This window comes from Dryobates pubescens, chromosome 1 (assembly GCF_014839835.1).
Source record: "Dryobates pubescens isolate bDryPub1 chromosome 1, bDryPub1.pri, whole genome shotgun sequence".
Taxonomy (NCBI): domain Eukaryota; kingdom Metazoa; phylum Chordata; class Aves; order Piciformes; family Picidae; genus Dryobates; species Dryobates pubescens.
In genome coordinates, this window is record NC_071612.1 from 10,061,025 (window position 1) to 10,087,066 (window position 26,042).

General features: G+C 43.8%; 1 protein-coding gene across 1 annotated transcript in view; it reads left to right on the forward strand.

The window, feature by feature from the left end:
* Nucleotides 1–26,042, forward strand: part of LOC104308149 (D-threitol dehydrogenase-like) — a 36,322-nt gene that overhangs the window by 2,845 nt on the left and 7,435 nt on the right. Inside the window, exons 2-8 of the mRNA XM_054173851.1 lie at nt 1,391–1,623; nt 9,003–9,239; nt 10,740–10,817; nt 12,569–12,785; nt 18,165–18,373; nt 19,485–19,557; nt 25,775–25,892. Of these exons, the coding sequence (XP_054029826.1) occupies nt 1,391–1,623; nt 9,003–9,239; nt 10,740–10,817; nt 12,569–12,785; nt 18,165–18,373; nt 19,485–19,557; nt 25,775–25,892 (1,165 nt within the window). The remainder of the gene's footprint in view (nt 1–1,390; nt 1,624–9,002; nt 9,240–10,739; nt 10,818–12,568; nt 12,786–18,164; nt 18,374–19,484; nt 19,558–25,774; nt 25,893–26,042) is intronic.

The following is a 26,042-nucleotide window of genomic DNA, read 5'->3' on the forward strand; positions in this document are numbered from 1 at the left end:
CATCTAGTTCCAATTTCCCTGCCATGGGCAGGGATATCTCCCAGTAGACCATGTTGTTCAAAGCCCTGGAATCATAGAATCAATAAGGTTGGAAAAGACCTCAGAGATCATCCAGTCCAACTTGATCTAGTTGGAGGTGTCCCTGCTGACTGCAGTGGGCTTGTGTATCAGATATAGTGTGAGTACCAGAAAGAGTGTGGCCAGCAAGAGCAGGGAAGTCATTCTGCCCCTTGAGTACTGTGTCCAGTTCTGGGCCCCTCAATTTAAGAAGGACATTGAGATACTTGAACATGTCCAGAGAAGGGCAAGGAGATTGGTGAGAGGCCTCAAGCACAAGCCCTATGAGGAGAGGCTGAGGGAGTTGGGGTTGCTTAGCCTGGAGAAGAGGAGGCTCAGGGGAGACCTTATTGATGTCTACAATTACCTGAAAGGAAGTTGTAGACAGGTGAAGGTTGGTCTCTTCTTCCAGGCAACCAGTGGCAGAACAAGAGGACACAGCCTCAAGCTGTGCCAGGGGAAGTTTAGGCTGGAGGTGAGGAGAAAGTTCTTCTTGGAATGTGCTGCCCAGGGAGGTGGTGGAGTCACCATCCCGGGAGGTGTTCAAAAAAAGGATTGGACGTGGCACATGAAGCCATGGTTTAGCTGTCAGGAGGTGTTAGGTATTAGGCAGTAGGTTGGACTTGATGACCTCTGAGATCTCTTCCAACCTGGCTGATTCTGTGATTCTATGATTTTACATGTTTCTGCAGTGGAGGTGGCCTACGGCCAAGAACCGTACTTTTGCAAGTAGCAATCCCCAGGCTTGTATCCCCATATAAATCCTATTACACTAAATCTATGCCCAGATTCATTCTTCCCAGATGTTCCCATCTTTCTGAGTAATACATCATGGTGCTGAAGTACTCTTATAATGTATTACACTAATACATTGTTCGAAGGACACCACTGATGATAAATTTCTTAAATGATGGTGCTGTCTGGGGATAATGACTCTAAGAGCAAATGCAAGGTAATGTAGTGATTTTTTTTTCCCCCTTCTTTAAACTGGGTTCCAGAAAGAATATGGAGACATCTTAAAGCCATTTTCACATGGGGGGAATGTTAAAATATGCAATATTTCAAGCACTGTTTAACAAGCACTTGAACAATAGCGGCGTTGATGATAGAGGTTCTACATTTAAAACCAGTCCCTCTATTCTGTTGTCTTTCAGCTGCATTTTAGATGAAATTGTGTCAGATTCTGTTGTTAAACCCTTATTTGAAAGTGGTTTAATATCAGATTTGTTTCTTTTCAATGATCACTTCAAAGCTACATCTAATTTTCCTTGTGAACAAGGTACAGCCTTTCCCCTGGTTTTGTTTTAACATTTCTCTTCTTGTCTTTCAACAGGCCACATTTTTAGGATGCTTGTTCATATGATCAAAGCCAGGAAGATTTTATTAATTGGCAAGCTTAAAGGTTACAGTATCCTTGCTATTGCAGAAGAATTGCCAGATGATGGCAAAATCTTTGCATGTGCAGAAGCGCCGTATCTGGGAGTGAACAGCCAAGAAGCATTTGATTATTCTTCAGATGGCAAAAAGATAAGCATGAGAGTGGGACCAATGGAAGACACTTTGAAGGTAAAATCTGTCAGAAAAGGGAGTTTGGGAGACCTTATTGCTCTCTGCAACTACCTGAAGGGAGGTTGTAGACAGGCAGGGGCTGGTCTCTTCTCCCAGGCAACAGCACCAGAACAAGAGGACACAGTCTCAAGCTGCACCAGGGGAGGTTTAGGCTGGAGATTAGGAAGAAATTCTTCATAGAGAGAGTGATTGCCCATTGGAATGGGCTGCATGGGGAGGTGGTAGAGTCACTATCATTGGGGGTGTTTAGGAGGAGACTGGATGGGGTGCTTGGTGCTGTGGTTTAGTTGATTAGGTGGTGTCGGTTGATGGGTTGGACGCAATGATCTTGAAGGTCTCTTCCAACCTGGTCTGGTCTATTCTACTCTATTCAGTAGCTGAAAGAGTTCTCTTTCCTGCCCACAAAATGCTGGTTGCTGACCCTAGTTTGCTTGTAAATATGTGAACACACCCTTGTACTGGAGTTATTTACTGTCCATGACAATGAATGATGCAACAGCTCTGCCATGGGATAGTGTTTTCCTTTTTAACTAAAGTACTACAGCTTTTTGATGAGAGGAATGACAAGCTCTAAATGTAGGTCAACAGGCTTCAATGGCAGTTTTACCTGATGGAGATGGGCTTTGTTTCAGGGTCTCTAATTCCCAAGGTAGCAAGCTGCAAGAGTGTATTCATGCCCTGCTGTGCCAGCCTTTGAGAACAGCTTCCTCTCAATGAACACAAGAATTGGGAAAGTCCTGAAGAAGTTTGTAACTTAACTACAACAGCTCACTGTTTTCCCTGGCTGAAAACACTTCACACAATTAGACCTCAAGTTTCTTACTTCCAGAGCAGTGTGATAAGGTTCAGACAGCAAATGCCTTGTCTGTATAATTTGTTCTGATTAGTGACTTTGTCCTCCAAAAGAGAGAGAAAAGGTTTTGACTGCCAGCAGCTAGAGGACTCTAATTCCAGCTTATGGATCTCCAGGATGTTGCTGCAGGTCCAGCATGCTAACAGGTGATGCCCATGCCAGTTTCATTAAATATATAGCCTTGCTTCTACTAATACAAACCAGTTTGATCTGCCTCCATTTTCAATCTGGATGTGTCAGTGTGAGCTTGATTATAACTTTACCTGTGTTAACAGGCACCATATTCATTTCTCAAACAAAATGGCCAGGAGCTTTCTGACCTCTGGCTTCCATGACCTGCAAGTTTGATATGAAAGAAACAAAAGAGCTTTGCCAAGTATAGGAATAAAAGAAACATTTCAGATCACCTGCAACGTGCAGCATTTAAGCTCCCAGCTCCCTGCAGTGTGTGTGAAATTAATTGAATTGCTGTTGCTCTCTAGTGCCCATTCTGTGCAACTGACTTACTGTGACTGAATTAAAATATCTAGAGGCAGGCAGAGCACATGCTGTGCAGAGATTAAAGAAGGGGGCAAAGACACGAAAATTAAAACCTCAAAACTGAATGTTGCAATTGATTCTATGTCCTCTGATTGCAAGGTGAAGGCACGTCCTGGCTCCAGTTCTGCAGGTACTCAGGGCTCTTGTAGTTGATGGGAACAGAGATGTTTGTGTTTGACTGGAGAAATCCAGGCACTGAGATCTGAGAATTTTGTGCACTGGACTCTGAACTTTTGTTGCTCAGCTTGGCAGATGTTTTCTTACTGGTATCAGGAAAACCTGAATCGTCCTACAGGTCTTAATCCACAGCATCTGTGGCTTCTCTGTTACCTTTACCTGTTGGACTCAATAAGGTTTGTCTGGCTGGTGTAGGGCAGCTGTGTGGGAGCACAGCTGAATGCATGGAAGAGGCTCAGGCTGTGAACGGTGTGCTTGTCTTTTCCCTCCTAGAGCAGATAATTTTAGGTTGGAGACCAAACAGGCTTCTTGCACTGCTGTGTGGAAATGCTGAAAAACAGGAGGCAGTAACAGGTGGGACACAGGCCAGGGATGGCACAGCCAATCTCTCAAAGCTCATCTTTATGGAGGAGGTGGAGAATGACAATATTCCTGTCCTTCACCTGCAGAGAGGCTGGTCTAGAGCAGAGCTGAGTAACAGTTGTTGAAAAGCATGGTGAGATTCAGGAGAGTTGGAACAAGCTCCACAAAGGATTGTCTTTGTTGTCTATAGTATTTGTAGCCCTAGGTCTCATTGTTGTCTCTCTAGGAAAATTAGAGGGCAGAGATTGTCACCCACTGCTTGCTCATTGGAGATGTCTGCTGGCAACTTTCTTTCTGTGGTGATTGTGGCTGAAAGTTGCTCCCAGGCTCAGTGCAATAGGTTGGGCTTTCTGCTTATCTGCTGCTTCTCAAACTGCAGCAGTGCAAGCTCCCGGGCTCAGCTTTACCTCGGTGCACTGCCTCTTTCAAAGCACAAAGCCATTGTATGCTATGTAAGTAACACTAGCAGGCAGGGAAGTCCTTTTCTGCTGCATGAGGCTATGATTCAGAAAGCCCAAACTGCCAGAAGGTATTTGATATGCTCTCGCTTCTGGTGTCAAACCAGTCCACCCAAGAGCTACATTCTAGTCTTGGGTAGGTGGCAGCATTGAAATGTTGTGGGATGTGTCCAGCCTACATCCACATCTGCTAACAATGCCCTTTGTAAGGGAAGCTACCAGATGTTGCAGCAGTTGCCACAAGGATGTGAAGAGTCTGTGCCAGTGCACCTCGAACTTTGAGGCCTTTGCAGCATCCACATGGCTTATCGAGGCTGTGTGATCCAGGCAGCACATCAGTCCACAGTGGCACCCTGACCAGGCTTTCTGAAAACTCTTGCTGCTCCTTTTCACTGTCACGGTGGTGGGATTGGACGCTTTCCCTATTGCTCGCCCCAGATCAGGGCCAGCTGCAAAATAATCTGGGATTTTGAGCTGTCAATGGATGCTAAATACCAGAGAGGAGCTGTGGAGCTAAAGTACACTGTGAAGCTCATTTGGTACATGAGGGCACGATGGAAGAAATCCACCTTTTCCACATGTGAGGGACAGACATTGCCAAGCTAGGTTAGCTCCCCTCCAAAACATGTAGCTCACATACAGCATGGCACAAGGCTCTGTGCCCAATGACCTCAGGAACTTTTACATAATATTTTGAAATATAGACTGAAGGGAAGCTTTTCCTTAGACTCAGGCTCTGGTATAGGTGGTTTCAGTAGGAGTTAGCTACCTCTTCAATGTCTACTGTGCCGGTGATTAAAACCCCTTCCCAACAAGCTCCTCAAGTCTCACCTCTGTTGTGCTGTGCCTGAATAATGTGCCTTGCCACGCATCTGCTGTGAGCAAGAGGCCTGATCCTGCACAAAGAGCTTCTTTTAATTCCCAGTGGACTTTTGATTGAACAATAGATGCAGTATTGAGTCCGGAGGGAATGCAAACTACCAGGAAATTATTCTCATCCATGATTTTGATCCTTCCATTTGAAAAGCGAAAACCCAACACACAAAATAATAACACTGCTTTTGCATCAGATTCTGCTGATTGCAGGGCATTGTGTAAGCATGTCAGGGGTTTCTTTTTCCTTTCCCCCCCCCCCTTTTACCAGACAGAATAGGTGAAGAGGTTGAGCTGCAGATCTCATTTCTCCTGTTTTGCTGCTTGTGAAGTCTGCCAACAGAATCCACCTTGACAAAGTCAAGGACTCTGCGTTTAATGTTGAACTGAGTGAATAAATTATGCATGAAATTGTGTCGGAGTCTCTAGTGTGCAGAATTGCTCCTTTTGATATGAAAGGTTAATTCAGAAAGGAGTCCAAAATAGCTGGAAATTGTGGGGATAAGTGGATAGTATTCACTGTTGTGAGCTGTTATTACTAGAAATTGCATTCCCTCTCTAGCTTCCCTAGAGATTTAGCTTTGCCGGTGAATATAAACTGTACTCAATAGAATAGCATTTAGGAGTAACAAGAGTGTATGTCCACATACAGTAAAATATTCTAATGGTGTTTTAAAAGGAAGCTGTACTTTTTCATGTGTTCTGTGTACCCTAAGGATGGATTGCTATCACATTTAGGTCAAGAACAAGGCATAGGGAAGGTAATAAGTTTTGAGTACGTCTTTATTACAAATATGCTGACTGTATGATCTGTATCAAAGGGACTGGACAGTGTGTCTTTCTTCCTTTCTTTTTTTCCTGATTGAGTTTATATATGCATTTTGAGGGAGTGTTGTCTCTGCTCAGGACTCCAATCAGGTTTTCTCTGAGCTTTGGCAGAAGATTCATTCATGCTTTCATCCAGGATGTCCCCTCCTTCCTCTTTTGCTGTACCCACCAGCAGTGCTGCTGAGCCTTTTCTCATCCTTGCTTTTGGTGCATCTCCTCCGTGTAATGAAGTGCCACAGGGGTTTTTCTTTTTTCTCTTTTTTTGATCCAAAAGGAAGTGAATGACTCACTGTAAGCAAAAGCATTAATTTTAGCCAAGTTTGCTCTGAATTAAGGCACTTCTTGTTGCCATCTGTTACCATCGATGATGCCTCTGTAGCAAGGAGCAGGGATTGCTCTGCAAACATTTGGGAAATTAGTTTCAGCAGGATATTTTGCAGGCAGATTATTTCCTTCTGGATTTCAGCTTTCCTCACAGTTGGAGATATTTGGGCTCTGCCCCTCTTCCAGTAAAGGACAAAGGCATCTCCAGTGTGCTGTCAGGTCCCAGAGTCAGTCTGCTCTGAGAGGACAAACGTGGTCAATCCCTCCTCTTAAACCCTCTCATCCATCTTGAGAGGAATAGCAGTGAGTTCTCCCTTCCATCACTGCACTGATATTTCCAATGCTTAGCTCTACAGCCAGAGCTACCAGTAGAGCAGTTTTTATTTCTTTCTGGCTTGGTCTGTATTGGTTCAGCAGCAGGTGCTGGCAGTGAGAAAACTCTGTTCAGTGTGGCACCCTGGATACAGTGACTGTCCAGGTGACCCATGCTCTGCTAACCAAGTTGCTCCAGGAAGTGAAGCACTTTTGAGTTCCTGTGGCTATTACCCTCTTGTGTAGAGGCTGCTTTAGGGGCAAAGCTGCTTTTAAGGCATTGCATGGATTTCCCTTATAGGCCTGGAGCTGTTTCCAGCTAAATATGGAAAATCCAATAGAAAACTGAAAAATGTGGAAACAAGAAGCTCAGATGATGGCAGAGTCCCAGTACAAACTCCAAGACACTGATTCAGGCCTTTCTGTATAGGTGTCTAATACTAGATACCTAGAAGAACCGAAAGGTGCCCAAGTGACCTTCATGGCTGGACATTCAGCACCTGATGAACTGGCAGAAGAGAAATGTCTTCCAAGCAATGGCCTTGCACATCCAGGCAGTGCAAGGACAAGACAGGCGTGTGCTGGATACACATACAACACAGGCACCCTCCTGGGATGACAGCTGTGAAGTTAAAAGGTGGTTTATCTGTATCAGAAGATAGATAAGGGGATAAGCTGTCAGCAGGTAGATAGGAAGAGAAAGAGGGGTGAAATGAGAAGTCCAGCTAATATCCAAAGAGCTGCACAACTCCATATGGATCTAATGAAGTCAATGCATAAAAGTGAGATTCTTTTTCATTAGGGAGCCATACCACTGAGCAATAGTAACATATGTTCGGAGATGGCCACATCTGCTTCTCAATGTCTGCCCCCCACCTCCTCCACCCAGGAAGGTTACAAGTCAGAAAGTAGTGATAAGTCATGATAATTACTTGAATTTGGCTTTGTCTGTTCTCTCTGGGGAATAAGACCTCTAATCTCTCTTCTTTATGGACTCCTCCTCCCAGCTTTTATCTTCTGACCCTTCCTGAAGTATCTACATTGGACAGACTGGTTGAGATGCAACATGATGTGAGAGGTTCTTCCACAGTAGCAAAAATGTTCCTGCTCCTTTCCCCCAGTACAGCTCAAAACTTTCTTACTGGTCATGAGATGAGAAGATGACTCCTGGGAAATCAGATGTCCCAGTTTCTGCCACATTAATTACGACCCAGCACATATTTGACCTTAAGTTCTTCTTTCATTGTAGTGTAGCATCAAAAGGTGTCCTAAATGTGGACTCATGAATGCTTTTGACAGAGCTTCTGTGCTGTCAAGCAACTGCAGTTGAGTGTGGCTGTCCAGGCTCTCAGACTTAATTTCCTAACCACTAATGAGTTCACGATGACACCAGTTTGACCAGCACAGAAACTCAGAGTTGCGGTGATCCGCTTCCCACTTTTTCTTCATCTGAATGACAGACTCCCGGCTTGCAAAAGGCTCCAGAAATCTCTGTTTGGGAGCCATCAACTTCACTCCTGAAAGCAAATTAGTTTTTCACATTCTGTTGCCATTTGTTATCGATGCTTTCTCTCGTACATCCCAGGGGATCGCTCATCACTCACTGTGCACAATGTCTCCAAACACAAAAGGGAAATCTGGACGCAAGAAGTGCTGCTAAAAGTTGTGGTAGAAACAGTGAGCTCTGGAAAACATAATTGTTTCTCTTTTTCACTTGAAATGCCAAGACTTGAAAGCATTTCTGCTTGCTGAGATAGGTGGATGAGCCGTTGTTTCATTACAACGCACGCAGATGCAGTTAAATAGTCCCAGATGGAATCTGAAATATTCCATAGCAGCCTCTTGGGCAGCAAGTGCATTAACTGCCACCGGAGAAGGCTGTAAAGGCTCCCATCTGGTCATCCATCAACACTTTTATACATTATCATCAGCAGCCTGCTTGGAGGGAAGGTGTGCCACGTTTCTGAAAATCCAATTAGATGATAGCAGCCAGTTCTCTTTTATCCTCTCTGTTGCTGAGCCATCCAAAGCAGTTTTTTAGATTAAAGAAACATCATTTTCCTTCACAGGAGCTGGGCTGCTTTATCTCTATCACGACCTGTTCTTTCATGTGCTTTATAATTCTATTATTAATTGGGATTTCAACCGTTTTCCTGTTACTGAAGTGGAACTCACTAGTTTGCAATTCCCAGGATCAGCCTTCTGCCTCTTTCTCCCAGATTGATATAATTGCCACTCTTCAGTTTGTTGATAGTTACTCTTTGGAGAAGAGGTAACTTGCCACAGCAGCTCAGCTGTGGGGTTTGATGCCAGTCTTCTCCCTCACCCTGATGGATCCATTCCCTTTGACTCTAGGTATGCAGATGCTTCTGCTGTGACTCTCAACACCACAAGCTGGGATGAGCCATCCTCTTTTACATCCTGATTTTCTTTGCAAGATTCAGGGTTTTGGGCACCAGAGTTGCTGAAGGATTGCTTGCAAAGCACGGAAAACTCCCAAGATCCCCAGAAGTAATACTAACAATGTTACCTTGAGAGAACAGGGCTCCCTCTGGTTTGGGTTTTATATAAAAGATATTTTAATGGAAAGACTTTACATTTTCAGGTAAATAATTAGTGTTTTCTCCAACCTAATTTTTTTTTCCCAGGCATTACATGCTGAGGCTGAGCACTTTGATATAGTCTTTATTGATGCTGATCAAAGGAATGCTGTTAACTACTACAGCTTTGTCATGGATAACCACTTGCTGAGAATGGATGCACTGATCTGTGTAGAGAATACACTCATGAAAGGACAAGTCTACCTGGAGAACATATCTGATGAAAATGTACTAGCTGTCAGAAAATTAAATACAATGATTAATTCAGATCTTCGTGTTGAGCAGGTTAGTGCAATGCAATTGGTTAAGGTGCCTGTGGCACTGTATCTATGGATTTTGCAAAGTACTCTTTAAAATATTTCTTTTGTTGGTGCCATTATCCAGAGGACCTAAAATGAACTCCAATTTTATTATAATCCACCTCAAGTGAGCTCTGTGTATGAGCTTCTATATTCAGAAATGGTCCCCACTGTCTGCACCTTAGGAGTGTTAAAGGCAAGATAAAAGTGATGCACTTAAGAGTGAATAATCAGCTCTACAGTACAACCAAGGAACTGCCACCCTGCTTCAAAGGCTCTGGAGGCTGAAGGGCATCACCAGCACAACAGGAGTCAACAAAGTCCTTCTACAGCAGGAGAACACACAAAAAAAGAAAGAAGAAACAATAGGATGCATAAACAATATGCTGTGGGTTTCAAGGCAAAATTTAAAGGCAAAAAAGGCACATATCCTCCAGAACTTTAAAAGCAGGTGTGAATGATGCTGCCCTAGGGCAGTAGGCACCAGTCTGCAAAGCTCGGTCTCGTGCCATGGCTGCAATGTCTTGGCAGAAGGGTTGCTGTGGCTGGGGGAAGCCCCCAAGTGTGGTCGGATCCCTACCTGCCTTTATGCACCATAGGCTGGTCCCATGGTGGGAGAGGTGAGGTCTGTCACCTTCCCAGGCACCTTCTCCCTCCCTCCTTTCCTGCCATAACTCTCCACAGCTCCACACAAGGCTGTGAGTCTTATGCCTCACAGTGTGTGCATCAGAAGCTTAAGGTCCTTGCCTGCCTTCAAGTCAGCCTTTAGAGCTGCCTCCTGTGATTCTATGTTTATTCTATCACTAACATGACTATCAGCTCTTGGTAGAGTTAGACAATGGCTGGATTCAATAGTCTTAAAGTTTGGGGTGCTTTTTTCAGCTGAAACAATTCTGTGATTCTAAGAGGGAAACCCTTTCCCCCCCCCCCCCCGCCATGTTCTGAGTCTTACCGTTAGCCATTCAATGCATTTGCATAGCAGTTTCCCCCCATATCTAGTGTTCTAACAGTTTGGTGTTGGTGCTGAACTTCCAACACTGAGTGCAGATTTCACTGAAGTGTGATAATGGTATCAGAGAAGGTAGGTGGCAAAATCCCCTGACATTCATCTGGGGCTGCAGGGACAGATGCCGGCAAATGCTGAAGAACACCCAAGTGTTACTGTTATGGTTTGCAGAGCTCCAAGAATAGGACTGGAATATCTTCATGAGAGCACCAGGCAGGTACTGGAAACCCAGAAACCTCAGCAGCTGGCAGTGGTTTAGAAAACAGAGAGACAAAGCTGCATTCTTTTTCCTGGCATTTGTGGAAGTCATGAGTGTGGGGGAGGAATGTGAGCAAATACAAATGCCTGACATGTTTGAGGTGGAAACAATTTCAGGTAAAGAATAGGGGAAAGGTTACTGTGGTCTAAGGAAGCAATGACTGCCCTTCATATCAGTGGAATGTATAAAGTTGTTGAGGGCTCTGTGTTTTACATTTGCAGATAATTTTACCTGTGCAGAATGGACTGAGCATCATTCGAAGGAGCCCTGTGCCTCCAGATGCAGTGATTGAACCCAAGGTCTGTATTTCCCCTCTGTGAGCACTTCTAGGAAATACTGATTCTGTGGAGAGAAATGACAATGTAATTTGCAAGGGTTTGGTTGAAGGAGCCCAAACTCATGTTTCATCATGCTGTGGTGCTGTGCAGCATGGGTTTCCCAGCTTTGAGCTGGTCACATAGCAGCCTTACTACTCCAAGTTTACACTAAAGCTGTTAAATGCTGATGATTCATAGACTCATAGAATTGTTTTGGCTGGAAAAGACCTCTAAGATCATCAATTCCAACCACTGACTTAACAGTACTATGGCCACTAAACTGTGTTTCAAAGTGTTATATCTACATGTGTTTTGGACACCTCCAGGGATGGTGTCTCCACCAACTCCCTGGGCAGCCTGTTCCTATGCTTGACCATTCTTTCAGTGTGTATTTCCTAACATCTAAATATCCATTCCTCACATCCATTCCTTGTGAAATGTTTTGGATCAGCCCTACTGGTACCAAGATAAATGACAAAACAAGAGGACACAGTCTCAAATTGTGCCAGGGGAAGTTTAGGCTTGAGACAAGGAGAAAGTTCTTTACAGGAAGAGTTGTTGGCCGTTGGAATGTGCTGCCCAGGGAGGTGGTGGAGTCACCGTCCCTGGAGGTGTTCAAAAAGGGATTGGATGTGGCACTTGAAGCCATGGTTTAGGGTGACATGTTGGACTTGATGATCTTTGAGGTCTTTTCCAACCTTATTGATTCTATGAAATCCCTGGTGTGGCTGTCCAGGCTGTGTGCTCTCCAGTTCTTCCTGTGCAGGGGAGTGTATGCAGAGGGAGCCAGGGTCTAGCCATAAAGATCCAGTTCAATATTTCTGAAGTAGTTATTTTTCTGGTGTTTTCTTTGTTTGTTTGTTTGGTTAGTTTTTTTGTTGCCTTCCTATGGTCTCTGAGCTGAATATTTTAATGACTTCAGTTTTTGCTTGTCCTGAGGAAAAGAGAGTGCTATTTTTATCTCTCACCATTTTATGTAGTGGGCATCTTCCAGCTGTAGTGAAATTTCCATCTGGAATCATCATGGCCTAACTTGGTAAATCCAGACCCAAACATCCGGATTGTTTTGCAGTTTCTGAGTGCTCTCAAAGCTTCCCCCACTGGTAATTCCTGGCATTTCAAACTCAATATTTTAAACATCTTGTATTTTCCATTCTGATTCCAGCCAGGGGGAAATGCTGTATGGCAGCTGATCAGATGACAGCTTGGTTTAAGTTGTTGGCTGATATCTTTATTTGCGCACCAGCCTTGCAAAGATATTTTGATTGCGCTCCACTTGAGCCAAATCCTGCCTTTGGAAACTTGTTCTTGGCCTTCATGGCTTCCTGAAGCCAGCTGAGCCTTAGGGCAGAATGAGGCCTTGAAGCTGAAATTATTGGAAGACTTCATCTGTTGTCTTCTAAGACATGGTATCTGACCCATCTCCTGGGAGAAGCTGGGTCAGGAACCACTATATCCTACTGCCATGTGCATGAGTGGTCAGTGCATTTCTGCAAACCACAGCCCTTCTGCTCCGTTGTTTTGCTCCTTAAAGCTCTTACTGAGGCTAATAGCTGTAAGGATAAGGCTGCTTTTTGACTTGAATTAGTCATACTTCTGTATTAAATAATGGGTTAAGAAGGCATGGATCCTTGTTTGTGTTCCCTCCCCGTTCTCACAGGCAGAGTTCTTCAAAGCTATCACCTGCTGAGCTCTGTAGCTCATTGTGCAATGTGTATACATTACTGTTTTAGAAAGAAGTGGTGAGGGATGATGTCTTCTGGGGTTACAAGAGGCGCCGCATCCTCGACCGGCTGCGTTTGGATGACAAGGTAGCCTACGTCACAGGCGGAGGGCAGGGAATTGGAAGAGCCTTTGCTCATGCGTTGGGAGAAGCTGGTGCTAAAGTAGCTGTTGTGGATCTGGTCCTTGCCAAGGCAGAAGCAGTGGCCTGTGAGCTCAGTCTCAAAGGTAAGCAGGGGACTGACCTGCAGGTCCTGCTGTAATGGGCTGCTTTCCTTGTTCAAACCCAACCCCTTCTCTGCCGTGCAATTATCTTCCATCTAACCCTGATGGGCAATAGGTTAGAGCAGAGGATTTTCAAACAGCGAGTACATGCCATAGACACAAAACTTCTGCTGCCCAGGTGGGATGTCAGCCTTGACTCACCAAGCAGTCATCAATATCATGTTGTCTGCAGAGTTATTTACCAATGTAAACTCAAACCAGAGAGGTAAAGTAACCCAAGCAACATTCCCTGCCAGAGTGTCCAGAGGAAGCACAGCAGTGAGCCATGGCTGACAGGGACAGAGGTGGGCCCTCTCTTGCAAATGAGAGTGTATAACCTACACTGAATAAACACAGATGGTATTCCTCGGAGTACCTGATGCAGTAGCCAAGGCAGCCCAGGCTTGACTAAAGATGGATGGTAGACATGGCCTTTGAAATTGTTAGCATATACTCTTTCCCTGGCACCTCTTCCATACCTAATGTCTGGACGATGAGCCAAAACACCAGAACAATGTAGAGGTATTGTCAGGCTGAACCTCTCATTGAGCCCTCAAACTGAAGCAAAGTTGTTTCTGAAACCCTCAGCTATAGTTCTTTCAAACATGCATGCAAGGTCAGATGTAAGAACAATACACTAATAGACATAATACCTAAAAAATCAAGTAAGAGGTAAAATCCTCTACAAGCCACCACAACAAAGCTGGTGAGGGGTTTGGAGCACAAGCCCTATGAGGAGAGGCTGAGGGAGCTGTGGTTGCTTAGCCTGGAGAAGAGGAGGCTCAGGGGAGACCTTATTGCTCTCTACAACTACCTGAAGGGAGGTTGTAGCTAGGTGGGGGTTGGTCTCTTCTCCCAGGCAACCAGCACCAGAACAAGAGGACACAGTCTCAAGCTGCACCAGGGGAGGTTTAGGCTGGAGGTTAGGAGGAAGTTTTACACAGAGAGAGTGATTGCCCATTGGAAAGGGCTGCCCAGGGAGGTGGTGGAGTCACCATCACTGGAGGTCTTTAGGAAGAGACTGGATGGGGCACTTGGTGCCATGGTTTAGTTGATTAGATGGTGTTGGATGTTAGGTTGGACTCGATGATCTCAAAGGTCTTTTCCAACCTGGTCTATTCTATTCTACTCTATTTACTTGCGTTTGGGCATTGTTTCACAGTGAGATCCTGCATCTCAAGTGGAGCTATTCAGATAGAAATGGGCTACGTGATAGAACCATGGGTCTTTGGATGCCAACAGCCTATTTGAAAACCAGCTTAACTTATCTCCAGGGCATTTTCAGTAAGAGTTTGAGTATCCATCCTTCAATGGCTGCCCTACATCTCTTCTCCTTCACCGGTGGGCTGCAAGCCTGGAGGAGGGGTGTGTGTTTGTTACAAAATGCAGTTGGAGAGGTCATGAGGCATAGCAAATATTATTGCAGTCTACAGTAAAGAAAATCTTGCTTCTCAGTCTTTACACATCTTTATCTTTTGAGGTCAAACATTCTCTATCAACTTGACCAGTGCAGCTGGTCAGGGCACATCTATTCCATCTCATGATGGTTTTTGAGGTTTCAAATTTATTGTCATTCCTTGTTGGAACAAAATCCAAACTTTGTAATGCTTTTGTGCAAGGGAATTATAGCCAAATGCCCGTTTTTGGAAAGGATCTGAAAAGGTCAGGTTTTTCAATCTCTTTTTCTCCAGAGGTAACTAGAAACTCTAGCCTGGACCTCAGAAGCTTTACCTTGAAAACTTTTGTTGCAATCAATATGATTCCACGAAACATTTTGGCTTCAAAGAAGTAACATACTGTGTTGGAAACAAATTTTGACAAAAAGGTTAAGCCAGCTTTACCTTCAAAATATTCACATGAGTAAATTGCCTCACTCGTAGTCTTGGTACATATCTTTTTCTTCTATCATCACCACAGATGAGCTGTAATTATTATTTGTATTTTTTTACCTCCCTCTTCAGTCATGGATGTCTAACTCAAAGTTGGAAGTGAAGTGCCCCAAGTCATCCCTGTACCGATACTCCCTCTACTCACTTTGCTTCTTATACCAAGGAGTCTTTTCCTGTCTTTTGGGATGGTGTCATCATTTTGTGATGAGGTTTCAAACATCAGAACCTCTGTGATCTCAGTTTTAGCTTTGTTAGCCAGCTCGGGTGTATATCCCTTGGCTGCAGGGCTCTTTGTTTTTAGGTCCTGTGTGAATACCTTTTTAAACAGTTGCTAATGGATCCTGACAGAAGAACCAAAAATGATGAAACATAACCAAAAAATCCTGAGGGTTACCCTTTGTCTTCAGGGGGAAACACTGCCTGTACCTTAAGGGAAGAATTGGTCTGATGGGACTTTTAAAGTGTGCATTTTCACTGCAGACTATGCAAATGCCTTCCCCACAATGTCACTTCTGATCTTCCTGTCTATATGCAATGTTTTACTTCCATTTATTCTGAGAGACCAGAGATGGAGCTCATGGCAGGGGAGTCCTGCCTGTGGTCCTGGGCTTTGAAGGACAACATCCTGCAGCTCCCCCTGCCCCACAGAAAGCATTTTTCCCACAGGTGGGATCAGCACTTCTCTAAAGGGATCCTGCCAGCCTCAGCACACTCCAAAGGTGTTTATGGAGCAGACCAACCCCAGGAATAACTTGTACTGCAGAATCACAGCATGGTAACCTGTGAAGATAGCCTCCTCCAGCCCCCCTGCTCCAGTGGGGTAACCCATGGTGGCATTCCCAGGATTATGGTATCCGGGGGGTTTTGTAGTCTCTCTGGGAAGGGAGACCAAATGGTCTCTCAAGATGGTCTGCTGCAAGGCTCCAGCACCCTCACACCAAAGAAGTTTCTCCTGTTCAGATGAAACCTCCTGGGTTCTAGTTTGTACCCATTGCCCCTTGTGTTGGGGCAGTTCTTGTCCAATGCCTGGACAAGAGGCGGCTGAGGACTGGAGACCTTCTGCTTCTCTCCATATCCTTGTGGGAAAATCGGAGCCAGATGGGAGCCTGCCTTTTCACCCAAGTATCAAGTGATAGGATGGGAGGAGATGGCCTTGGGTTGTACAGGGGGAGATTTAGGTTGGACATTGGGAAGGATTTCTTTACTAAGGGGACTGTCAAGCACTGGAGTGGGCTGCCCAGGGTAGTGGTGGGGTCACCATCCCTGGAAGGATTTGAAGGCCATTTGGATGAGGAGCTTAAGTACATAGTGTAAGTACAGGGTGATGTTAGGTTACGGTTGGACTTGATGCTCTTAAGGTATTTTCCAACCAGGCTGTTAATGATCCTACATTCCTCACACCAGGGCACCTGGGGCAGATTTAGCACTTTCATATCCCTCAAGCATGGAGCCACTGCCCTCCCCTCCTGCTTCTCACAAAACTGCCTCCAAAAGCATCACAAAACTCAGTGAGGACCTTGGAGATGGCCTGGCACTGTCACATATGTTGTAGCACAGTCATGTATTAGGGTTTCTTATCACTGGCTGGGACTGCAGATTTTGAACTATTTTTCCATTGTTTATTTGATTTATTACTCTTAACAGATGGTTTGGGGGATACAGTGAAGAGACAGAAAGTGTTGGGTGTTTTTTCCCCTGCAGGGATATCTGCTGAATTGATTAAGGTCAAGTGTGGGATTCTGGTTTGAAGTAAGCTCGCCTTCCCTTCTTCTTGGCTAGACACTCACGTGTGGCACCTTTTGTCTTGTTTTTATGAAGTATCATAGAAGAAGAAGCCATAAATGGGGTGAGATTTGGAGGGTAGATGAAGAGCCTCATTCTGTTACCATTAGTAACACGTTAGCACCTGTTTTGTCTGTAAATTGAATAAGAAAGATTGCAGCAGTTCCCTGTGTGTAGCGTGTCTTGATAACGATTAGGAGGAGCAAAGGGGCTGTCTGGCTATTCTTGTTCTTTCAGTGTATTTAGCACAAAACCTGTGATAAAATAAGAGGTCTTGTTTTGTGGCAGAATGTGAGCTCAGTTTTGTAGGTGACTGTTTCACGGGCCTACCCTTTCCTCTGCCATGGAAAGCAAGGGGGCCATGGCATAGCTGAAAGCCAAAGACAATGTTAGATCCCATGGCCTGGCATGGACAGCACCCCAGACCAGCATCACCTCATGGTATGTACTCTGGCAGGCTCCTGGAGACATTGGAGATCAAGAGGATCTTTTGCATCCCATAGCCACTTTCCTGTCATTTTCTTTGACCATCACTGGGCAATTGTTGCTTTACCTTGCTTTCATGGAAGCCTCCATCTCAAAGCTTTGTTTTAGGAGAGCCTTCTCCTTTTCTTCTATGATAGGCTTAAAGCTTTCTCTTTTTTTTTGTTAGAATGATCCAAAAGGGGTGACCAGTGTTGTGGAATATTTTTTCTGTTTAAATAGAAGTGAAAGATCTTGCCTTGCTAGCTGTAACTTCTTACTTGTGCACTCTTTGCTTGCAGACTGCTGATGGACATCCAGCCCCAGTGGCTGCCTCCTTCCTTGTGAGCTAAGAGCAATTTCACCATAGCCCTTACTGGTGTAGCTTTGTCTGAGTGTCAGGATGGGTGCAATCCCATTTGCATCAGTTATCTCAAGTAGGCTGCTTATTTGGTTTTGCAATAGGAATGTTTAAAGATGATTTTGATAGTAAATTAAAGGAATCTGTTTATGGAACAACACTGGTGCAAGGATTTTTCTAGGAATAAGAAGCACAACTTTTGCAGGTTTCAAATCCAGTAAATCACTTAATTTCTGAATGTCTGTGTCATTCTGGTAATGTCATTTGCAGCAAATAAGGCTGGCAACAGTGACTGCTGGACCTGTGAACATGCAGGCATTTCCAGTTAGCTTTCACCTGAAATTGTTTTGGTTTTGTCTGGATGCTGCAGTTTGTTCAGAGAGCAGTTTTTGGACGAATTGCTTTGAATTCTGGAGCATCTTGAAGGACATTGGCATAAAGAACATCTACCTTTGAGCAAATGAACAAGGTCTTTGCTTCACCTTGTTCCTGAGCTGTTCACCAGCCACCCACCAGTGATAGTCTCTGTGGAACTGCTCGGGGAGAGGGAAGCTGCAGTTGAGGGTTTGGACAGAAGATGGTGCAGTGTTCAAAGCTTCGTCCCGGTGGAGTGGCAAACTCCACTCATACCTGGGGTTTATGTTTGCCTCCACCAAGCAAACCCGTTAGCAACTTTATAGTAACAGCACTGCAACAACAAGCACATTTTGCTATGCTTGATGGAGAAACAAATCAAGGGGTCACACATAAAATATAATCAATATATGAATTATTATTTTTTAAAAAATAGGCGTTTTCCCTTTCTCTATGAATTCTTGAACTGACTTTATCACTTCTGCTTCAATGCAGGGATTAAAAGCATTGCCCTTGCAGCAGATGTAAGCAAACCTGAGGATGTGCGGAGGGTTGTGGATGCAATCATAGAGCACTGGGGCACGGTTCACATCGCCTGCAACAACGCAGGGATCAACATGAACTCTGCCAGCGAAGACACTTCCCTGGAAGAATGGGACAAAACTTTCAATGTTAATTTAAGAGGATTATTTTTGTGCTGCCAAGTAAGTGTGAAGCGCTGGTTTGTTTTGCAAATGGGTGGTAATTCTCCAAGCATTTGCTTCACCAAGATCTAGCAATGAATTATCACAATAAAATTGGTCCAAGCTTTGGTATTATCACAGTAAAATTGGTCCTAACTTTGGTATTATCACAATAAAATCAGTCCTAGTTCTGGTATTAGCACAATAAAATTGGTCACAGTATCACAGTATATTAGAGGTTGGAAGGGACCTCAAGAGATCATCAGGTCCACCCCCCCACCCTGCCAAAGCAGGATCACTTAGGGTAGTCTGCATAGGAATGCGTCCAGGTGGGTTTTGAAAGTCTCCAGAGAAGGAGACGCTACAACCCCCTGGGCAGCCTGTTCTAGTGTTCCGTCACCCTCACTGTAAAGAAGTTTCTTCTCATGTTGAGGTGAAATCTTCTGTGTTCAACCTTGAACCTGTTATTCCTTGTCTTATTACTGTGCAGCACTGAAAAGAATCACAGAATTGTTAGGGTTGGAAGGGACCTCAAGGATCATCTGGTTCCAACCCCCCTGCCATGGTCAGGGATCCCTCACACTAGATCAGGTTGCCCAGAGCTACATCCAGCTTGGCCGTAAAAACCTCCAGGGATGGTCCTAGTTTTGGTATTAGCACAATAAAATTGATCCTAGTTTTGGTGGAGTTAAGAAGTGATTCACTTTATATCAGCTACAGATTTTGATCTGTATTATCAAAAGCAGCTGTTACTTATGGGCTACCTAAGCCCAGGCATTTAACTATGGCCAGATCATTTTTTTTGGGAGGGAGGGTGGTTGGTTGGACACATGCTGAAAACTAAAAAGCTTTGGGGGGCCCATTCCCACCATCAGTGATTATTTTGGGGGGGAAAAGAAAATATTGCCAACAGCGAAGAGGAGCTGGCAACAGTGAAATGACAATGGGATTTTTCCTGCGTCAGCCATTTTTAGAGCAAGTTTTTATACTGAGTGCTTAAAAAAAGAGAGGAGAAAAAAAAAAGGTGTTAGCACATAAACTCTTCTGAAAAGTGAAGACTAATTTATTATCATGTCATTATTAGCACAATCACAAAAAGGGTCACTGGTCTTTCCTTTAATTTCTGTCACAGGCTGCAGGTCGCATTATGCTGAATCAAGGATATGGGAAGATAATTAACACAGCATCTATGGCAAGTTTAATAGGTGAGTGATGAGAGCTAGCAGTTGTGCTTCAGAATCCATATTTTAATTACTACCGATGCTATTTGAATCAATTAAACCTGTATTGGGAAGGAGTAAATCACTGACACTTTGTATTAGAGGAAATGTACTACAAAATTTTTATTGATATCATTTTTCAACATTTATCTCTTCTCTACGTTTTAGCTCACTTATTACCTTTTATAGACGAGGTGGAGACACCTTGTTTGACTGATGCATTGATGGCAAGGGAGAGGTGCTGGTGAACTCCCCGTTAACTTCAGGCAAACACATCTGACTGCGGGAAGTTGCTGCCCCTGTGATGCTTAGAAGCCATCCAACAAGTTTTAGGCTGCTTTTTTTTTTTTTTTTCCCTGGGTACCCACAGGTTTTATTTAATTCTCATTGCCAACAGGTGCCTCCACCAATGGTGCTGAATCAGCAGTGTCTGCAGAAGTGCCAGTAAACCATTGTAACATATGGAATGAAATCCCTACTGCTGAGCTAATCTGGAAGGCAGTTACATGCTGGTGAACTGAGGCCCATGTAACAAAAATTGATCAATTACACAAATTAAGCATAGCCCTTTAGGAATTTATTTTATTGGTCTGGACATCTGTTGCAGTATTGTCCAAATCCAAAAATCAAATGGTGCCTTGGGTTGCCAAGTTAGGCAAGAAAATCTAGTAGCTATAAAAGTACAACTGAAAACCCCTGTATTAATATCATGTCCATCTGCTGAATGTTACATAAATATTCAGTCTTTTTATTTTCCTTGGGAATAACATTTATTTTTACTGTGCCCACTTTGACATTCTGTGACATTCTGCTCGGTTTATTGCACAGTAACTTTGAATGTTTCTTCAAAACTGCATTTATAATGCTGTTGTTAATCTATTCTTTTTTTAATCAAGTGTCTTTACCAGCTGTTTTACTTATGCCTAAACACAGGCACCATCCCTCCACCCCAGCTCTGCAGAGTTACAAAAGTCTCTCAAAGAAAATTAGTTTTGAAAAGATGTAAAGATTTTAACTTTCAAATGCCCCAGACTTTTGTGCCCTGCTCTGCCCAGCGGGGCTCTGGTCTGGGCTTGGGCTGTCACTGTCCACATCATTATTGCAATGCAAAACTTGCTGGTAAGTATTCCAGCCCGTAGAGTAGAGTGGAATAGAATAAGTTCTGAAGATCTGGAAATTGGTACCAGCTGAGGGTCTGCTGGTTTGGCATGCTGCTCCCAGCCTTGCTCTTGCAGCCCAGAAGTGCTCTCCACTGTTTAAAGAGAGGCTTTTCCTTCCAGGGATAATTCATTAAGCCCTGGCACAGTTCTGGTTAACTAGGAGTTAATGCTGCTCTATCACAACATCCATCCCAGCCCCTCCACAGGGCTGTACCTCCTTGGCTGGCATGCCAAGTCTACTGAGACCCACATGGGGATCACATTGGAGGTAGTATCAGTCCTGGAGCAGGAAAAAACACTGGATAGCAACCCTGAGAACAGCCTGGAAGGGTCATCACAAGATGTGTTTAAATGTCATTGAAAGTTAATGTATGCTAGGCCAGAAGTTAAGAGATGAAGAGAAGTGTTTACCTTCTGAACCTGTTGGAATCTTGGCATTGAGAAAACCTAGTAGTTATAAAACTACGACTGAAAACCACGATGTTCATATCATGTCCATCTGCTGAATGTTAAATAAATATGTTGGTTGGTTGGTTATTTAAGTATGTTGGCCAACTGGCATAGTATGAAATGTTTCTAGAAATAGGGGATATTTTTTTGTTGTTGTTGTTGTTGTAGGTTGAGTCCTTCCTCAGAGATAGAGGAAAATGTGGAGACACTTAGCAGGGTAGGGAGGTTTTTGTTTGTGATTTTTTATTTTTTCCCAGAGACACTGCTCAGAATCAGCTTTAATTAATTGAAGATAAGCTGCATACATTTTGCATATGTGCATTTTGATTCTGGTATTTGACTGGAATTATTCCAGACGTATGCTTTAGCAGCAGGGAGGAGGCTGCTGTGGCTCTGCCATTTGCACAGGTGTAACTCAGCTCTGTAGTTTTTACAGTGGTGAGTGCTCTAGTCTTCTCTCTGTCCGCCTCTCGTTAACGTGGTTGCTTCAAGGTCAGCCTGGAAACCTTATGCACTGAACGAGGCTGCAAAAATACCGTGTCAGGTGTTTAAAATGTAGTTCAAGCGGATGTTGGCACCATTTTATCTGCTTTCCTCCCATCTTCTCTGTCTGAAACAGGAGGTAGTGCCCTTACTTCCCAGAAGCCTTAGAAACTTCTTGGGTTTTGGTGTCACTGCTGGAGGCATAGCTTTACTCACAAGTTTTAGCACCTTTGTATATGAGTTTGGAAGACTCATGTGAGTTAAGGGAAGAGGACGTGCAACAGGGTGCACAGCAGAAAAAAGCCCACTCAGCACTAGAGCTCCACGGTGCCCATTGGCTGCTTCTTGATCTCTTTCAGTTGAGAGTGAACAGATACCTCAGGAGGGAGAAATTTTGTCCTCAGTATTGCCTTCCTTAGGTGTCCTTAGGAAGATGAAAGCATTTACGTGGAAGGGCTTTTGAAAACCCTGTCTCAGCCCCCACCCCAGATGAGAAAGCTGTTTCTGATCTCTTGCAGCCACTTGCTATTCTCACCCACAAGCACTAGAGGTGCAGAGCCAGTGCCAAAACTCTTATCCTCTTAGCAAATGCCGAATGATTTATCACAAACAGACATGTTTGGAAAGTTTAGCAAAGAACTGCTTTTGGGAGGTTGCAAGGTTAACTACCGAAGTTGTGTGTAACTTGGAGCTGATGCATGGCAATTAATCAAGAAATTATGTTCCACATCTTTTGGAGAGCCCACATGGTGCACTGTGTCCAGGGTGCAACAGGCACATGCAGAGGGCAAAGCAGTTTTGCCAGTCGAAATGTGAATTATTTCATGTTGAACAAAAAAAGAGAGCAGAACTAATGCTGGCAGAGGGGGAGCATGGTGTGAAATGCTCTTCTTAGTAAGCAAAAGGCCTCTGAGTTCTGAGCAAACCTTCAGCACAAGCAGAAAAATCCAAACAGTAATTGTTGCTCCCCTCATGTGCGTGCTTTAAATCTCTTCACAAACATTGGTGTTCAAGCAAATGTTCATATTCACATGCTCAGTAACTTGCTGCAGAGCTTCTGGCTCTTTCAGAGTTCAGGTAACTCAGTTACTGTTTTCTTTTCACCCTTTAAATTGTCATACTCAGACCCAGTAATTCTAGCCGATAAAACCAATAGTGGATGTGTTGGGATATGATGGGTGGTGGAGGCCTGCAACCCATGCACTAGCCTACATTCTTAAATTAAGACCAATTTAATTCCATCTACCAGTGTCACTTAGGTTTTTCTATCAACATGCCATGAGTTTTGCCTGCTGCACCTTACACAAATACAACAATTCCCTGTCTTTCAAGGTTCAACCCCACAGGATACAATGATTTCCCTTCATTATTACTGGTATTTAGCACTGATTGCCCCCACTCCCTCTCCATGAAAGAGTCAGCAACCCATTGCTAATGACAGATCAGTGCATTGCACTGGATTTGTTTAATGAAGGCATAATGACAGCTAGAGAAGTCCAAGGAGACACACTTTGTGGGTGTAAATCCCAACAGCTGGGCCGAATGGGTTTGACTCCCATGGGTTTAAAGCACTTTACATCCACTGGGGATTTGTCCTTAAGTAGCTTTCTCGGGAACATTCTGAGTGTAAGAGCTGGTGGAGGGGCAGAGCCGCCCGAGCACACAGCACTAACAAGCCTGAACATTGTAATTAGCAAGCCGATCATTTTCCCTCTCTGACTGACATGTGACATCTTTGAAACATTTTTCAAAGGCTTCAGATTTGAAGAAGTGGTGGGTGTGCTGAATTTTTGGGACGCACCTGGGCTCACATCCACACAAACACTGATGAGATAATGTGGTGTGTTTGCTTCAGACTATGGATAATTTAAAAATTAGGGAGAATAATTTGTGCCACGAAGCTATATATAATGTAATGCAATGCAATATAATGTATTGCAATGCAATGCAATATAATGTATTGTAATGCAATGCAATATAATGTATTGTAATGCAATATAGCCTAATGCAGTGCAATACAGTCTAATACAATGCAATATAGTGCAATGCAATGCAATATAGCCCAATGCAATGCAATACAGCCCAATATAATGCAATATAGTGCAATGCAATGTAACACAATGCAAGTTATATAAAATCTATTGTGTACTTAGAGTGTATTATGTTATGTTGTATTGTAGGGTACCACTTTACATTGTATTTTATCATGTTTTACTCTATCATCCTTATCAGATCACATTCCATATGCCATGTACCACAGTATAACTAAGGTTGGAAGAGACCTCGAGGATCATTGAGTCCAACCTGTCTCCACAGACCTCATGACCAGACCATGGCACCAAGTGCCATGTCCAATCTCCTCTTGAACACCTCCAGGGACGGTGACTCCACCACCTCCCTGGGCAGCCCATTCCAATGACGAACGACTTGCTCAGTGAAGAACTTTCTCCTCACCTCGAGTCTAAACTTCCCCTGGCGCAGCTTGAGACTGTGTCCCCTTGTTCTGGTGCTGGTTGCCTGGACCAAGCCCTTCCTGGCTACAACCACCTTTCAGGTAGTTGTAGAGGGCAATGAGGTCACCCCTGATCCTTCTCTTCTCCAGGCTAAACAATCCCAGCTCCCTCAGCCTCTCCTCATAGGGCTTGTGCTCAAGGCTTCTCCCCAGCCTTGTTGCCCTTCTCTGGACACGTTCAAGTGTCTCAATGTCCTTCTTAAACTGAGGGGCCCAGAACTGGACACAGTACTCAAGGGGCAGCCTAACCAATGCAGAGTACAGGGGCACAATGACTTCCCTGTTCCTGCTGGCCACACTATTCCTACTGCAGGCCAGGATGCCATTGGCCTTCTTGGCCATCTGGGCACACATGTATCATAATATATTACATTATCATTGCACTATAACACATTTTCTTAGTAATACAATGTAGAAGTATTTAATAAAATTCTATCTATATTTAATATTTGATTATTTTATAGATTAACTCAGATATGTATATAATATATGAATGTCCATGTGTGTATATATTTATTTCTCTCTCTCTGGAGTAGTCAAATATTCCATATGTATGTTTAATGCACTGGTTTTGGTTATGCCTAGATATGGAACCTTCTACATTGCTTTATTTCTTGTCTTATTTCCCCCACCCCCACCTTCCCACCCTCTCCATTTTTTCCCAGTATCCCAGCTGCTGAGGCAAAAATGCTCTATGGTAAACTGTAAATTTAGAGCTTTGTGTTGTGGGCAGCTAAATTCTTGTTCCTTCCTGACTAGTGTGAGGAGAAATAGCAAGCAGTTCATCTCAATGCAGGGATTTTTCCGTGTATCAGGAAAACTAACAAAGAGTTCATTGCGATGCAGGGATTCATCCATGTAGTGCCTCTTCTCTTCTGGTAGTTGTAGGCTATGCCTTTATAATTTTGTTACAGATTTCAAGCAGAAAAGTTGAAAAACATATATAAATCACTATTGGGTGTAAAAAGGAAAACTGAAGATTATTCTAAACAATTTCATTAGAGAAATATCTGCCATAAGATTGCTTGTACCAAAACATTCTGGAGGCTTCTCTTCTCTGCTTGCTTTGCTCAGGAGAGATTAACCTGTTTCTGCTGACCGTGGCTACATTATTTTGGTTAAGTCTAACAGCTGTGGGCTGCCCAGGGAAGTGGTGGAGTCACCATCACTGGAAGTGTTTAAGAAGAGACTGGATGAGGCACTTGATGCCATGGTTTAGTTGATTAGATAGTGTTGGATGATGGGTTAGACTCGATTATCTCAAAGGTCTTTCCCAACCTGGTCTGGTCCATTCCATTCCATTCCACTTTCTCTCTGCTCCTTTTCCCCTTTTGAATAGGGGGTGGGGGGGCAGAGGGACAGTTTCCCTGGTTGTCTTGGCCAGGGAGGGTTTGGTGTTGTTTGTTAATTGTAAATATCTGTAAAATGCTGCAAATGGAATTGCATTCCATTGTAGATTGCAGTAAATACAGCTTTCATTTGCTTCCAACTGAGCTGGTCTGGCAAAGTTAATGTTGGGGAGGGGGAAATCTCAACCCACCACAGCTCTCTTAATTTGTGGAGAATAAATAATTTCCTCTCTCTGAATCCCTTCTAGTCCCGCACCCGCAGAAGCAGTTGGCGTACAATGCCTCCAAAGCCGGGGTCGTGAAATTAACACAGACATTAGGAGCTGAGTGGATTGACAGAGGAGTAAAAGTCAACTGCATTTCCCCGTAAGTAAAACGTAGGCTCTCGTTCTGAGAGTACAAAGAGAGTGAAGTGTTCTAAAAAGCTCAAATGAACAGTATCTCGGCAAATAAAGTTTCTAATTAGCAGGTGGATTGCATCCCTTTTTATGTTGTCTTTTCCTTAACAAAGGTTTA